This window comes from Syngnathus scovelli, chromosome 13 (assembly GCF_024217435.2).
Source record: "Syngnathus scovelli strain Florida chromosome 13, RoL_Ssco_1.2, whole genome shotgun sequence".
NCBI lineage: Eukaryota > Metazoa > Chordata > Actinopteri > Syngnathiformes > Syngnathidae > Syngnathus > Syngnathus scovelli.
Genome location: NC_090859.1, coordinates 890144 through 905652, shown reverse-complemented (window position 1 = coordinate 905652; position 15509 = coordinate 890144). Strand labels below are relative to the sequence as shown.

The following is a 15509-nucleotide window of genomic DNA, read 5'->3' as shown; positions in this document are numbered from 1 at the left end:
CAGGCACCGTTTCATCAGCAAGACCAGTCGGGACGGAGTGATTGGATTTGTCTACTACCCCAGTAGAAAGTGTGTTTATGTGTACTGTAGCACTATTCAAACTGTCGCGCTCTAGTCTACACGAGGATCTATGTGTATGCTGAAAGTCTAGCCTAGCGCTAGTTAACTTTAACTTAACAGACTCCAAACCCATCCTCACAGGTGGTCCAATCACCTGTGCCCTGGCCTGCTTTAAAGTGACCTGTCATGAGTGGCTCAAACAGTAATCTATATTTCTAGAAAGAGTGAATACGCCTTCACGGTTAGGATGAAGGCGTCCTTCCTCAGCAGGTCAGGGCGGCCCCAGAAGGAGGACCAGTTATCTATAAAATACAGTCCCTGCTTTTTACAGAACCCAGCCATCCATCAATTAAGGGAGACTAATCTACTAACCCTCTCATCAGTGCCTCTCCCAGGCAGGGGGCCAGAGACAAATACTCAATGCCGAATCATCTTTCTGGCAAGATCACAACTCCTCGCTATGTTTTTCTTTGTGATCTCTGATTGTCTCATCCCAACATCATTGGAGCCGACGTGTATCACTATGTCCGAGTAGCTAGTGTTGGTGGAACTACGCTGTTGACTAGGCCTATTGCGAGTCAGCTCCCTAAGATTAGCTTCTATGTCGGGTGCTCTGCCCCCAGGAATACACATTACTGTGGCTGGATTTTTAAGCGTAATGTTTCGGGTAATGGAGTCACCTATGATCAAAGTGCGAGGGCCAGTAGACCGAGATGACTTTGGACGGCTATGCGTCTTACCTGGCTCATCGCGATTAGCAAGCCGCTTGGGGCTAATGCTAACCGGGGTAGCGGGCTGACTACAGGCCGCATCTGTGTCCGCCGCAACTACTGTTATCGCACTATTCTGCTCTAACTGGCGGACACGTCCCTCTAGCAGAGACAACCTCTCTAAAAGAAGGGTGCAGTTGGTGCACGAAGCCGTACAAACCTCTTGGTCCGCTGCCATACTTTGTGTCCGAAGAGCGACGATCGAGAGCCAACGGCGTTGTAAAATAGTACACCTATTGGGGAAACATACTAATTGCAGGGAAAATGACCCAAAAAAGAGTTCATTAATACAATTTATTCAGGTTTGGCGGGCCGGATTAAACAGTCCCTTGGGCCGGATGTGGCCCGCGGGCCGTAGTTTGCCCATATATGGTCTAGCCCTTATAGAAGGTTTTTTTTTTTTTTTTTTTTTTTTTTTTGAGACAGAGAGCATTCTGTCTGACATTCGATGAAGCAAAATTATGAAATAAAGACATTTCAATCTTAAAGTCAGGAGAACTAGTTTATTGGCTGTGTCAAGACTATACAAGTATTTGCACAGGAAAATAAGAGAGATTAAGTTATATAAAGTTGAGACAACAAGAATTTTGATTAATATTGGCAGTTGATCCTTTTTTCTTTTTGGGGAAGTGAGTGGGTTATCAGAATATTTGAGAGAGGAAAAACAGCAAACAGCTGTCTCGAAAAAGGGAACTGTCGACAGCCTTGAGTGATACATCTGAGGCCAGCTGACTTAGTGGAAGCTGAACATTTTTGAAGTTTTTTTTTTCTCTTCAGAATTTCAAACATTTTTGCTGTAAACAATCAGGAGGTTATTGGAAAGTGACTGAAGAAGATTTGCTTGCAAAAAAAGTTGTGGAGGCAGTCCAATTGCCACGAAAAGAAGCTATATGCATGTGTCCAGCGCACACACACACTCAAGACTGATGAGATGTCAAAAAGGAAACGAGTTGCAGACAGGCCCGCAGAAAAGGACACCGCGAAAAGAGACGGATCAAGAAAGGATGGCGACCAGAAAGCCCATTGGGGCTTCATCCCTAAGAGGAGTTACCAACATCGAGGAAGAACGCCCGGCGACGCACAGGCAGGAGAAGTTGCTCCTACAGGAAAAACTGTTGGACGTTGTGAACAGACATGCAGGAAGTGTGAGAGTCATAACCGACAGCCGTTATGGTGAGGAAGCCCTCAAAGACGTTCTGGCCATTTGGGAAGAACATGGCTACGGGGGTGTGAAAGGAAGACCAGATGGGCCCTAGAAGGGGGCCCGCTGGTTAAGAATAAAGGTTCATCGATACGTCAGAGAAAGGAGAATTATAGTTGTAGGAGTTGAGAAATGGAACAAGACCCCTCGCGGAAAGTGGTCCCGGATGTGTCCGTGAAGCAAGTGGTGTCGACCGTACAGTTAGCGCTAGGCCACAGGGGCCCCTTGCCTACACGGAAGTAGTTGGAGAAGCTGGAGCTCTAGATTTCCGAAAATGCAATTCGTGCTGCCTTGCGTAAACTGTGTAACAGGTACAGCACAGGGCGCAGAGGACAGCGAACCGACGGATTGACTTTCAAGCACTGTGCCATGGGGGCCAGTATGTTGCTGGACCCATGCGAGTCGATGGCGCAAGAGGTGTGCTTGGGCACTCTTTGTCAAGACATAAAGGGCTGGAAGCTGTGAGAAGAGCCGACGCCAACAGTAATGAGCGTGATCAAGATGCTAGAAGAAAAGAATCCAGAGGGTGAGCGGTTGAAACCATTGCCAGCTGACCCGATTCGAGCTAAGAAGTAATCAAAAGAACCAGATCACAGCTGACAATTTAGCTGTCCCCGCCTTGGTGTGTTTGGCCGCATGCAAAGGTGCGGTTATCATACGAAGAACACCGAACGGAAAAGTGGCTGGTCGGGCCCTGGACCTGCTGAGAAGAGCCACACGGGGCTGTGTCCCTAGGCGACGTGACTCTTTTTATTGGAACAGGGACGACGAAACACCGTGTGAGCATCTGTGAGCATCGTTGTCAAGTGGAAGGAGTCTAAAGTCTAAAGACCCAGGCCTCCAGGAGGAAGACGACGTCGGTGCTTCGGAGGCAAGACACGTGGACTGACGTTTTGACGACTCCCGGAGCCTCTGCGGCCCCGGGTCTCCAGATGTTTTACAAGACAAATAGGAAACTAGTGAGTGAGTATGCTTATTGTCCCAGCTATGTTGAGTTGATGGGGTAACTCCCCAGCAACGGGGATGTTCAATAGTGCGAATTTAGAGAGGTAAATTTAGTAGTTTTAACGCACCGGCTAACTTTGCTAATCTAACATTATATTTGATTTGCAAATGTAAGTAGAGGATAAATTTGTTCAAAGAAATTTATCTTCTAGGAGGGGGAGGGTCAAGCACAATGGTACAGCAATAGCTAGTGTGTCCGTTACCCAAGACCAAATGCAGCAGTTATTGAGAGAAGAAAGCAAAAAACAAAAAGGGAAGTACCGGAGGAATTTGCATCCCCATCCCCAACTTCCTCCTTTTTAAATTGTAAACGTCTCCTTAACAGGGCTCCAAAAAGCCTGTCTAGGAAGGATGGTGGTACAAGATGGTGTAAAATTGGGTATCGAATTTGGCCCAGGCACATTGGCTATGCCAAAACATGTAGCAGTTCCAAAATTTCACCAGGAGATGGTGTTAAAGCTTGACATAGGGGTGACCTGATGGAAACTAACAAATCGAATAAATTAAATTGTTAGCAATTGGGAGGACACGACCTGTTCAAACACGTAGCAAAGCACAATTTTGGAATATGAGTTTGCTATGCCGTAATTTTAAGATGTAACAGCTTGAGCAATATCAATATATATGTTAAAGTTAGAAGAACCCATTATTATGGTTAAGTATGATTATGTGTTAAAATTGATCTTTACTAGACAAGATATATGTTATTAATGTTGCAGTGTTTAACATTGGTGTTCCATCCATTCTTGAATGTATTAAGTTGAGAGGAGACGTCAATGGCTAATAGTGAAAGAACGAGCAAAACAGGAAACAGCTGCATCCGGTAGCGGAGTACAGTCATGTGCAATGGTTACTGCTTTAAGCAAGGTTGCCAAGACAACCAGTGGTTTCCAGCTGACCTAGACAGGAATCAGCTAAGGAAGATTCTCGAAACTTCCAGAAACTTCCAGAAAGGCCACCTCACGCGCCGGTGAGGTAATGCCGATGAGGTAATGCCAGGAGCCTTTAAAAGCTTGGTTCCGGACAGGAAACGTGCTCTCTCTCGCCAGTATGCTGGCACTGCCTGCCCGGAAGTAAAGAACGCCGTTTAGACGAAGACGGACTTTTCATTCTTTTTGAGATTGGACCAAAATCTACTAAGATGAATTTCCAGAGTCTTCGAATTGGACTTCGTCAAATTTTAAACTTCGAATTGGACTTTGTTAAATTTTACGCTTCGAGGAAGGCAGAGGAGACAGCCGCTTCGGGCAGAAAGGGGAAGACGCCAATGTTACGGCCTTGGCTAATCTCCTCATGGCCAGACCTTTCCTCTTTTTTGAACAGAATTCGGATTTTGGAACAAAGGCGAGTTGATCAATCGACTTGTTCAACCAAATACGATTTTAAACCTTTTGTCTCCTCTTTTTTTCTGCGATGGGTGAGTGTTGTTTTTTTTTTTTTCTTGCTTATTCATTGAATTTCTTCTTAATCCTTAATTCGGTTATCGATTATTTCGTATTAACTATGTTGAGCATGGTTTTATATGCAGTAATTAGAACTTTAAATTTTCTTTATTTCCCTATCATAGTCATTCTTTAAATCGATTCAATTCAATTTAAAGTGGAGACAGCTTTTATCCTTGACACCAGGAATTGTCAGATCTGGTTTGAAGTAGTTATCTTGAGCTCAGCTAGGGCAAGTGCCATCCATCCATCCATCCATCCATCCATCCATACATCCATCCATCCATCCATCCATCCATCCATCCATCCATCCATCCATCCGTCCGTCCATCCGTCCGTCCGTCCGTCCGTCCATCCATCCGTCCATCCATCCATCTTCTTCCGCTTATCCGGGGTCGGGTCGCGGGGGCAGCAGCTTTAGGAGGGACTCTCAGACTTCACTCTCCCACCCCACTTCATCCAGCTCATCCCAGGGGATCCCAAGGCGTTCCCAGGCCAGCTGAGAGACATAGTCTCTCCAGCGCGTCCTGGGTCGTCCCCGGGGTCTCCTACCGGTGGGACATGCCCGGAACACCTCCCCGAGGCGTCCAGGAGGCATCCTGATGAGATGCACGAGCCACCTCATCTGGCTCCTCTCAACGTGGAGGAGTAGCGACTCTACTCTGATTCTCTCCCGGATGTCCAAGCTTCTCACCCTACCTCTAAGGGAGAGCCCGGACACCCTGCGGAGGAAACTCATTTCGGCCACTTGTATCCGGGATCTCGTTCTTTCGCTCACGACCCATAGCTGAGGGTAGGTGCGTAAATCAACCGGCAAATTGAGAGCTTTGCCTTTTGGTTCAGCTCTCTCTTCACCACGATGGACCGGTACAGAGTCCGCATTACTGCCGACGCTGCCCCGATACGCCTGTCGATCTCGCGCGCCATCCTCCCCTCTCTCGTGAACAAGACCCCAAGATACTTGAACTCCTCCACTTGGGGCAGGATGTCATCCCCGATCTGGAGAGGACATTCCACCCTTTTCCGACCGAGGACCATGGACTCGGATTTGGAGGTTTTAGGGCGAGTGCGCTCTAGTAAATTCGGTCTTACCAAAGACAGATACATTTATCCGAGCGATAACAAATGCTTCAAATCAAAAAAAGGGGAAGGAGCCGCTGGTAAAAAGGGCACGGTCTTCTTGATTCCGGGCCTCAAGTGGTTACTCTGCACCGGTTTCAGAGTGACTTTAAAGGGATTGGTGTCCTAAAAAGAATAAATGAATTCTGTCCGAATTTATATCTTAGAGGCGGTTAGACTTGCACGAATCTTTCCCCGCCCCGACCTGGAAACTCTCGTCTCCCTGTGAGGGCTGCGTTACAGCAGCGGGGTCGAAGGGGAGTTTAACCCTTTAAATGGAGGGTCGGGTCACTTACGGTCGAAAAGTGCGGATTTGACAGCGTAAAATATATTTTTATTATTGTAAATATGTTGTCTTATGTTATTCGGGCCAATAAATGCAATTGCTATACTGACAACATATCATTTGTGTCATAACATATGACACAAATGATACGCAAAAAAAACCCAAAATGTGACCACGCCCCCCTCCAAAAAAAGGTGTGCTCTTTTTCAGAAACTCAAATCTGGTCACACTACAAAAATATTAAGGCGGCACTTAAAGACATTGTAACCCAATCACGCAGATAAGATTCTTGATTTTTTTTCAGCGAAAATGGGCTGGATATTGCTAACAATCATCCCGCTTTGTGAACCCTACTTCAGTCAATCAGCGAGCACTGTTAGCATCATATAAGTAGCTTACCAAATTGCTCAGTGCAAAAAAACCCTACACCATTACAGAAGAGCTGATATCGCCTGCAGCCGTGGGTATAGTTTGTCATGCTGCCTCATTTTGATTAAAAAAAAAAAAAAGTTGAGTTTGCATGCTCTCCCCGTGCCTGCGTAGGTTTTCTCCAGGCACTCCGGTTTCCTCACACATCCCAAAAACATGCTTGGTAGGTCGATTGAACACTCCAAATTGTCCCAAGGTGTGAGTGCGAATGGTTGTTCGTCTCTGTGTGCCCTGCGATTGGCTGGCAACCGGTTCATGGTGTCCGTCGCCTACTGCCCGATGACTGCTGGGATAGGCTCCAGGACTTCCGTGACCCCATGGGGACAAGCGGTATAGAAGATGGATGGATGAACATGTTTTGTATATTGTGGTCCTGAGTTAATGTTGATTACTTTGAATTGAATATTATTTATTGCTGTTATTTAATATTGGGTGGCGGGTCAGAGCTTGCTTTGACAAAGGAAGTGTAAGGCGCTCCTTCCCTCCGCTAGCCTATGGGAGGTCCTTGGGCAAGACTGAGTACCCATTTAGCCCCCCTTGTCAGGGTCACGATGAAGCCACGGAAAGCAGGTGGTGGATGAAGTTTGAAGGCAGCCAGAGAGTATCTTTGTTACTGGTTTTGGACTTCGTCGTGCTGAGCAGAGGATACCCTTAGATACAATGGTCAGGACAGCTGCCCAGTATGGGCACTGCTCGGACAGAAAGCAATTGCAACCTACTGTCTGTAAAATTGCAAAGAAAGCCATGGAAAGACATTCAATGCTTAAATTGCATGTCATCATGAAAGCTTCGGATGACAGAGAAGAATGGAGGGCCATGGCCGTCAATGCCTGTTCCAGGCAAGACACCTGATGATGATGTTTTAATATTATTTATGTTTATTATTTTATTGTATTTTTTCAATAAAAAAATCGGTGCTCGGTGGCGCACTGGGTAGCACGTCCGCCTCACAGTCAGGAGGGTGCGGGTTCGATTCCACCTCCGGCCCTCCCTGTGTGGAGTTTGCATGTTCTCCCCGGGCCCGCGTGGGTTTTCTCCGGGCACTCCGGTTTCCTCCCACATTCCAAAAACATGCTTGGTAGGCCGATTGAAGACTCCAAATTGTCCCTAGGTGTGACTGTGTGTGCGATTGGTTGTCTGTCTCTGTGTGCCCTGCGATTGGCTGGCAACCAGTTCAGGGTGTCCCCCGCCTACTGCCCGATGACGGCTGGGATAGGCTCCAGCACGCCCGCGACCCCCGTGGGGACTAAGCGGTTCAGAAAATGGATGGATGGATGGATGTATTTTTTCAGCATAAAATGACAGTTGGTCAAGAATGTTTATAGTTTAAGTAATCATAATCATATCCGTAGTTTCTTTTTTCAGACAAATGAAATAATTTTTTCGTTGTTCCCTGCTGCTGACGTGTGTGTACGTCAGATGACGGCTCTGAGGAAGACTGGAGTGCGCAGTCGAAACTGTCAGCAGCAGGTAACAACAAAAAAATTCTTTCATTTGTCTGAAGAAAAGAATCTACGATAGCATTCAACATTATAAAGCTAATCGAAATAATCATAATCATAATTTCAGGCAAAGTGATGCACTTGGAATTGGATATGTTACAGACTAAAACACATTGTTATTGATAGTTATTCTTTGTTGTAAGTTGATCTTTCTTTCTTTTTTTTTTTTTTTTTTTGTTTCCTTACAAGCATGGGGGGCGCGAAATGTTTTCTTCTCCCTAGGGGGGCATCAAAGAAAATAATTGAGAAGCATTGCCCTAACTAAACCTCCAGTGGTAAGGAAGCGGAGCTTTCACCGCCCCCCGGTCAGGGAACCATATTCAACCATGGGGGGCACATGTCAGTGTGCCGGTGCCAAGCCCGGGTGAATGTAGAGGGTTGCGTCGGGAAGGGCATACGGCGTAAAAACGGTGTCAAACACTTCTCATGTGGATCATCTGGACAAAAAACAAAACAAACAAAAAACGGGTGTTTCGCTGTGGCGACCCCTTCGGGGAAAAGCCGAAAGGAGCCACCAATGCCCTAACTAAACCAGGGGTGTCCAAACTTTTTGCAAGGAGGGCCAGATTTGATAAAGTGAAGGGATCCGGGGGCCAATAGTTTTTTCGGACATTTTTCAACCCCAAAAATTTCATGCAAATACACACTGTTATAAAACAAATTTCATTGTCCCAATTGTCTATTTTTTAAATAACAAACTAACCAAATATAAGCCACTCAGGCAGATATGAACAAATCTAAAAACACAAATTCTGCCTTTCATTCATATCTGAAGGGTCAGATAACATTTAACAAACTGTATGAAATACAGTCAAACCTCGGTTTTCGAACGTCCCGGTTCTCGAACAAATCGGAATTCGAACAAAAAATTTGAGATTTTTTGCTTCGGTTGTTGAACAAAATTCGGAGGTTAAACCCCGCGAGATGAGCCGAAAAGACCCGAGAAAACCCGACCGCGCGGCCCGGATGCCGACTGACTCCATTGGTTATTGTATTTTCGTTACTTTGAAGATTGTATTAACCCCTAATCATGCCTCCAAAGAAAGCAAGTGGGAGCAGTAAAGCCATCCTAAAACACAAAGATCGGACCAAATTAAGCTCCCTGCGCACTGAGGTCCACTTAAATTTTAGAAAGTACATCAGGACTTTAACAATATTATCTAAATTTCTGCGACGGTTCTGTCACAATAATGCGACCAGCGCAGTGCGGTTGCGCGGTCGGCGGCGCGCTACGGTTGCGCGTTCGGCGGTGCGTTGCAGTTGCGCAATCGGACAAAATTAAGCTCCCTGCGCACTGAGGTCCACTGAAATTTTGAAAAGTACATCAGGACTTTAAATTGTTTTTCTAAATTCCAGCGACGGCTCTGTCACAATAATGGGACCAGCGCGGTGCAGTTGCGCGGTCAGCAGCACGCTACGGTTGCACATTCGGCGGTGCACTGCAGTTGCGCGATCGGACAAAAATGCGCAAATGAAAAAAAATGCTTAAAAAAGGTGTTCTTTTTGTCTTGGAATGGATTAAAAATTTTCCATTATTTGTAATGGGAAAAATAGATTCGGAATTCGACCGATTCACTTCTCGAACAGCCTTCTGGAACGGATTGTGGTCGAAAACCGAGGTTTGACTGTACCTTACATTTACATGAGTTTAAAATTATTTTTGCCTCATGAACATTTTAAACAGGAGTTATAAGTAATGCAAAGTTGTCTGTTATTATTAAAACCTAAACCTAAAACAAGTTAATTTTGCCCTTGTCATTTACAATATCTTTCAGAAAGTAATAGTTTGTGTCACGTCTACAGGTTCATAACATCAACAGTATTAACATGGCCACTTCGTAGCTTGCTTTAGTAATATTTACTTTTGACTCACAGCCCCGCGTGAAGAATCGCTGTTGTGATGCCAGTTCAGCTTGGAGCTGCTTCACTTTATCAGCACGGTCACTCCCTGTTAGCTTGTCGCATGTGTTAGCAAGTTTAGTCTGATAGTGTCTCTTTAGGTTGAAATCCTTTCAACAAGGCAACCGTCTCTTTACAAATTAGACAAGCACACTTGCCTTGGTTGTACTATGTTCATTTTGTTTTCACTTGTCAATTATTTAACTGGTTCTTTTATCACAAACAAGATATTTTGGTTGAATTACCTGACATGTTTTGGCTTGATTCTCAGTGAAGAAGTATTGTAATTCCCATTTCTATTGAAAGCGACGGCCCTCAATGTCAACTTTGCTCGTTTTCTTTGCAGTCGCCATGGCAGAAATGAGCGGAGATAGGTGGTACTGCCACCCTTTGGTCATAGGAGGAATTACAGTTTCAAGTTTCATGACTTTTTTTTTTTTTCAGTTTGACAGTGCAGGCGGGCCATAAATAATACATTATTAGACCGTAGCTGCGGGCCGTACGAAATCTGACCAGGGTCTGGATTTGGCCCGCGGGCCAGAGTTTGAACTACAACAAATGCTGCACATCTAGTGGGTGGGAACCATGTGACGTCTTTCCTAGTTTTTTTCTTTCTATTTAGGACTATCATAATAAAGCCTATAGTGACGCCCACATCCCCCATAGTACTTCAAGCAAAATTTTAATATGATTGATTTTGAGAATAAGACAACACAGACATTTTATTCATCTTGCTATCGTAATTTAAATTTATCTTACGATTGTATATAAATATATCGTGTTTTACTTTGAAAATAAAAACAGAAAGCGTAAACGTAGGAGCGGAACTGCTTGCTTTGTATACCGCGGTAATATTAGCTTCAACTATCTACTGAGACTCCACCTCTCCGTATCACCAGTAGGGGAGTGTTTATCAACATTTCCAACACCCCCAAAGATTAAAGCCGAAATACAGCAAACGCGTTGAGCTATGCCATTGGCTGGTTTGACCAAACGTAAATTCAATAAGCCGCCATATTGACGTGCCGTACCGACCTAGAAACGATAGAACATTCTCTATTTTGGTATTGTCAGTGGCCGGAGGAATCCCACAGACCCCATTATATCTACGCAAGAAAATAATTGGTTGTAAAAGAATATTTACGTTTTTAGTCCCACAATGACAAGCGTAACGGCATCTCCGACTGGCCAGAGGAGCACGTGTATCGGTGATGCACCGGTCAGCCCCACCAGAATAACCCGACTGCAAGAAAAACAGCAGCTCAGGAACCTTAACGACCGCCTCGCTGTTTACATCGAGACAGTCCGAAACGTAGAGTCTGAAAAAGACATACTAAATCTAAAAATTTGTGAGAAGGAAGGGGAAAGAAGCCGGGAGTTATTTGGAATAAAAGCTCTATATGACAATGAGCTTGCCAATGCCAGAAGGTGCTTGGATGATTCCTCTAAAGAACGGGCCTGGCTGGAGATTGAGCTGGAAAAACTCCAATCCGAGCATGAGCAACTTTTACATGGGTAAGATTGTGACATGTATTTTGCAATATTTAAAGAGTGGAATATCACCAGTCGCAACAATTTTCTAAAGTCTCAGTTCTGAGCCACTGGTTACCAATATTTTGTTTTTTTAGGTCATATGTTGTCTCCAAAATAAAACCCTCAAAGTGAGCTATCTCTTCAAATTAACTTTAATCGCTGCAAAATGTTATGAAAAATATTAAATGAAACGTATACGATTCCAGTAAGTGACGCATGTTACATCAAGGGAACATGACGGAAGCCTCCGTGATTTCGATTGTTACGTTGAGATTTCTTCTAATTAAACTTTAATCGCTGCAAAAAGTTAAGAAAAAGATTAAATGGAACCTATACGATTCCAGTAAGTTACGCGAGTTACATCAAGGAACCATGACGGCAGCCTCCGTGATTATGATTAAGTTATCATGTCAAATTGTGCAACTGACTAATCACAAACGTTGTGCATTCTATGCAAAAAAAAAAAAAAAAAAAAAAAAATGATGCAAAAATAAAGCAGAAGGCTTTTTTTCGTTTTCTTGTCCAGATACACTAAAAGTAGAGACAAATAACTTTCAAATAGTAAAATTTATGAAAATTATATAGAGAGCGTTCCCGTCATTCTACATGATCCACGGAAGAGGATTAAGGCCAGTGAAGAAAGTAAAAAAAAAAAAAAAAAGGGGGGGGGGGGGTGACAGGATTCCGACATTTTTCTCAGAATTCTGACTTTAAAGGGATAATTCCCACTTTAAATTAAGAATTCTGAGAATAAAGTCAGAATTCTGACTTTTAAGTAAGAATTCTGACTTTAAAGCCCATGGATCACGGTAATAAATTCTACTGTTTTACGCATTCAGTTGTGGTCTATAAAGTGGAACAACGATGCTTTTGTCTGAATTCTTCATTTTGATACCATCACTTGTCCCTCTTTTCTACTTGTATTGAGGTGCGGCTCAGAGCAAGCCGTTTTGGTCCGGTTTCTTTAAATGCAAATGAGATACTTCACACCCTCCAACCCGCAAGATGAGCGCCTCCCTTTCCGGTCGAATTATTTGTAGTTTTTTAGCTGAGGTAGCGTTTACTTGCGCTGCAAACCTTTGATTGATTATTGATTGATTGAAACCTATATTGTCCCTTCTGGGGAAAATCATTTGACAAACAGCTCATGACGTTTAAAAAGAGGAAGACAAACAGAAAAACAGAGTTCACAATGCAGTAAATATATACACACTGCTGGTCCAATAAATATGCAGTGCAAGCTGGTATTTTGCTAAAGTGCATCATGTGCAGATAAAAAGTCCCAAGTCAGTTAGCCTATCAACTCTAGCTCCAGGTCTCCCCGTGCCTGCGGGCCTGATTGTAGAGTCGGAGTGCAGCTGGAATAAACAATTAAAAGATGTCAATGGCAGAAGACGTCCATACATACATAACACGTAACAAAATAAACCCCCTCACAATATTTATGAAAATGTCTTGTAAAGATAACCTTACCTCAGCTAGACAGTTTCTGACAACACAGCTATGATCGCTACATCGGATCAAGAAATATTGAGCATTTTATGCTCATTTTGCGGCTGTATATTTTATTATATAGTACAGGCCAGATAGTTATGATAACATTAATTTTACTAATTTACATTAAAAGGACTAATTTTGAGATGATGTTTTTGAACGCTACTACCTTCTCCTGCAAAATGTTCGACATGACTTGTGCAAGTTTTTTCTCAAATGCTTACAGGGTCACTTGTCCTCAACCAGTTACTGGTATGTGGCCCTTTGGTACCAGGCTGCACTGATACTACTGCTGTATTTTTACTTTTTATTTTTACTAACCCTCACCCAAGTCTCATTTTCCCCCTTTTCCTCTTTTCGCATTCCTTAAATACCGTAATTTCCGGACTATAAGCCGCACCGGACTATAAGCCGCACCAGCTAAAATTCGGGGATATTTTAGTTTTTTTCTTACATAAGCCGCACCGGACTATAAGCCGCACGTGCACACGAGTTTTTTACAAAGAAAGACAGTACACAGAAAGCCTTTTAAAAGTTTTAATAACATACTTTAACATATCTTTCTAAACATTACCTGTGACGCAACATGGAAGTGTGCACTGCTTTGTGTAATCTCTGAGTCACATGGCAGAGTAAGAGAAAGGGTTTAGAGCCCTTTGACGCAGGTAACCGTGCATTCCTACTAAACTCATAATAGTCACAAGCAACACAGCCAGAATAAGCAGCAGCCATAGTAGTATTTCAAAATAGTATTTTTGTTGTTGTTTTGTTCTTCAAGATACCGTACAACGGTGGTCCACAGCCTTTTTACGAGTGTATAAAAGTGATCAAGTCATCACAAAAATCACGAAAAAATCTTATATAAGCCGTACCTGACTATAAGCCGCAGGGTTCAAAATTTTGGAAAAAAGTCGCGGCTTATAGTCCGGAAATTACGGTAAACAGTCCGCGTTGCACAAGGCTGTCCTGCCTCATTCGTGACAGGCTGGCAGCCGCGTTTTCTGCGCTTTTCCGCTGTGATGCACATTGCTCAGAGGCACGCCCCGCGCTATCAGCGTGTATTTAAATGCCGGTCTCCGGTCACTTATAAACCCGCAAAGTAGCGCATTCGTGAAAGGTGAAGCGCGAAGTGGCGAGGGATGTTGTTACTTTAAATAAAAAAAAATTCACATAAGACCTTTGGAAGTCCGTGGGAATTTCAGGGTTAATGCGTAAATGTGCCCCTGTGGCCACTTCAAGATTTGAACTGTACTTTCTGTGACATTATCTCACATTGTCATCCTCTGTACTCTTTCTCTCCAGCAACCATAAAAAAGACTTTGATGTGGCAGAAGCCCACGCCCAGTTAAAGGATTTAGAAGCTCAGCTCAATGCAAAAAATGTCATTCTTGCTACATCCTTGTCTGAAAAAAACATCTTGGAGGCCACCGTGGCTGACCAACAAGAACAGATAATTAAGGTTAAAAACAATTTTCCTTGTATCAATTACAAGCGTTAAATATCAGTGTACATCAACATAATGATCCACTTTTTCTGTTTGGTTCTGAAACATTAAAAAAAAAATCTCTATGCTAGATGACTACAAATAATCTCTTAACTTTCTTTGTCAGTTGAATTCTGATCTTGCTCAAACTAAGAAGCACCTTACTGATGAGATGCTTGTTCGTGTCGACTTAAAAAACCGCCATCAGAGTCTGAAAGAGGAGATGGAGTTTCGTAAGACCATGCACCTGGAGGTGAGGATGTAATTGTGTTTAAGCAGTGATTGAGGTTATGCAATTATCGGTCTGTAAGTGTGTTTTTGATTTGTATTAACTTTCATAGCTGTGAATTTATTAGTGCGTCACATAAATATAGCGTCACTTATAGTATTTGTACAAAGCTGACCAACTAGATTGACCTGCGTGAAGCTTCGTTTGTGCTGGTATGTGCTGTAAAAAAATTTTAATCTGCTCCAAATAAACCCAAAATGGTACCGTTTGTTTGTGCTTTGTTGCTGGTTTGTGCTGCAAAAACTTTTGTTTGTGCTGCTACGGTTCTATAGCTATTACACATTTAATTTCTAGTGATGTCACCCAGCCCCTCATTTACTATTAAATATGTAATATCTACGAAACTTTAGCAGCACAAATTAAAGTTTGGCTTAATATATAATAACGTAATTAACCAATGAGCATGAGAATAACATATTTAGAGAAATATGCTTGTACTACAAGCCATTTCCCGCAGTGAAAACGGTAAGAACGTTTTCTGTATGCTAGAAAAAAAGCTACAATAGTGTAACATATTTACCTAAAGTTCGTCTTGCATCAGTGGCATGCCAGGAGTTTGAAATACGCGACATAATCGTTAGAAATTAAATGTGTAATATCTACAAAACCGTAGCAGCACAAACAAAAGTTTTTGCAGCACAAACAAAACACCAACAAACGGTACCATTTCGGGTTCATTTGGGGCAGATGGGGGGCTGGGTGAACTCTGGATGACCTATAAAAAAAAAAACGTTTCATAACTTAACCGTTGCAGCACAAATTTTTAAGGCACAAACCAGCACGAACGAAGCCCAAACGCAGGTACTACTAGATTGTAGTTCACTTCCTGTGGTCCCGCGACTTTAGAGATTTTTCTTATGTAATGTATCACATTGTCATTTTCCTACTACATTCTCCTCCAATATGATTCGAATGGCAAGGTTAATTCTTTTGTTTCAATGAAGCTATGAGTACGAGACAAATGTTTAGAATTCCAGCTGTTATTTCAGGACAGAGT

At 43.2% G+C, this 15509-nt stretch overlaps 1 protein-coding gene across 5 annotated transcripts in view; it reads left to right on the top strand.

The window, feature by feature from the left end:
• lmnb1 (lamin B1) overlaps nt 1-15509 on the top strand; it is a 66898-nt gene that overhangs the window by 25435 nt on the left and 25954 nt on the right. The window contains exons 1-3 of one of the 5 annotated variants that reach the window (XM_049738699.2): nt 5191-11228; nt 14043-14199; nt 14351-14476. In XM_049738699.2, the coding sequence (XP_049594656.1) occupies nt 10873-11228; nt 14043-14199; nt 14351-14476 (639 nt within the window). In that variant the 5' untranslated portion in view covers nt 5191-10872. Of the gene's footprint in view, nt 1-5190; nt 11229-14042; nt 14200-14350; nt 14477-15509 lie in introns of those variants that run through there. The other 4 variants (XM_049738700.2, XM_049738697.2, XM_049738698.2 and 1 more) reach the window with 4 other exon arrangements.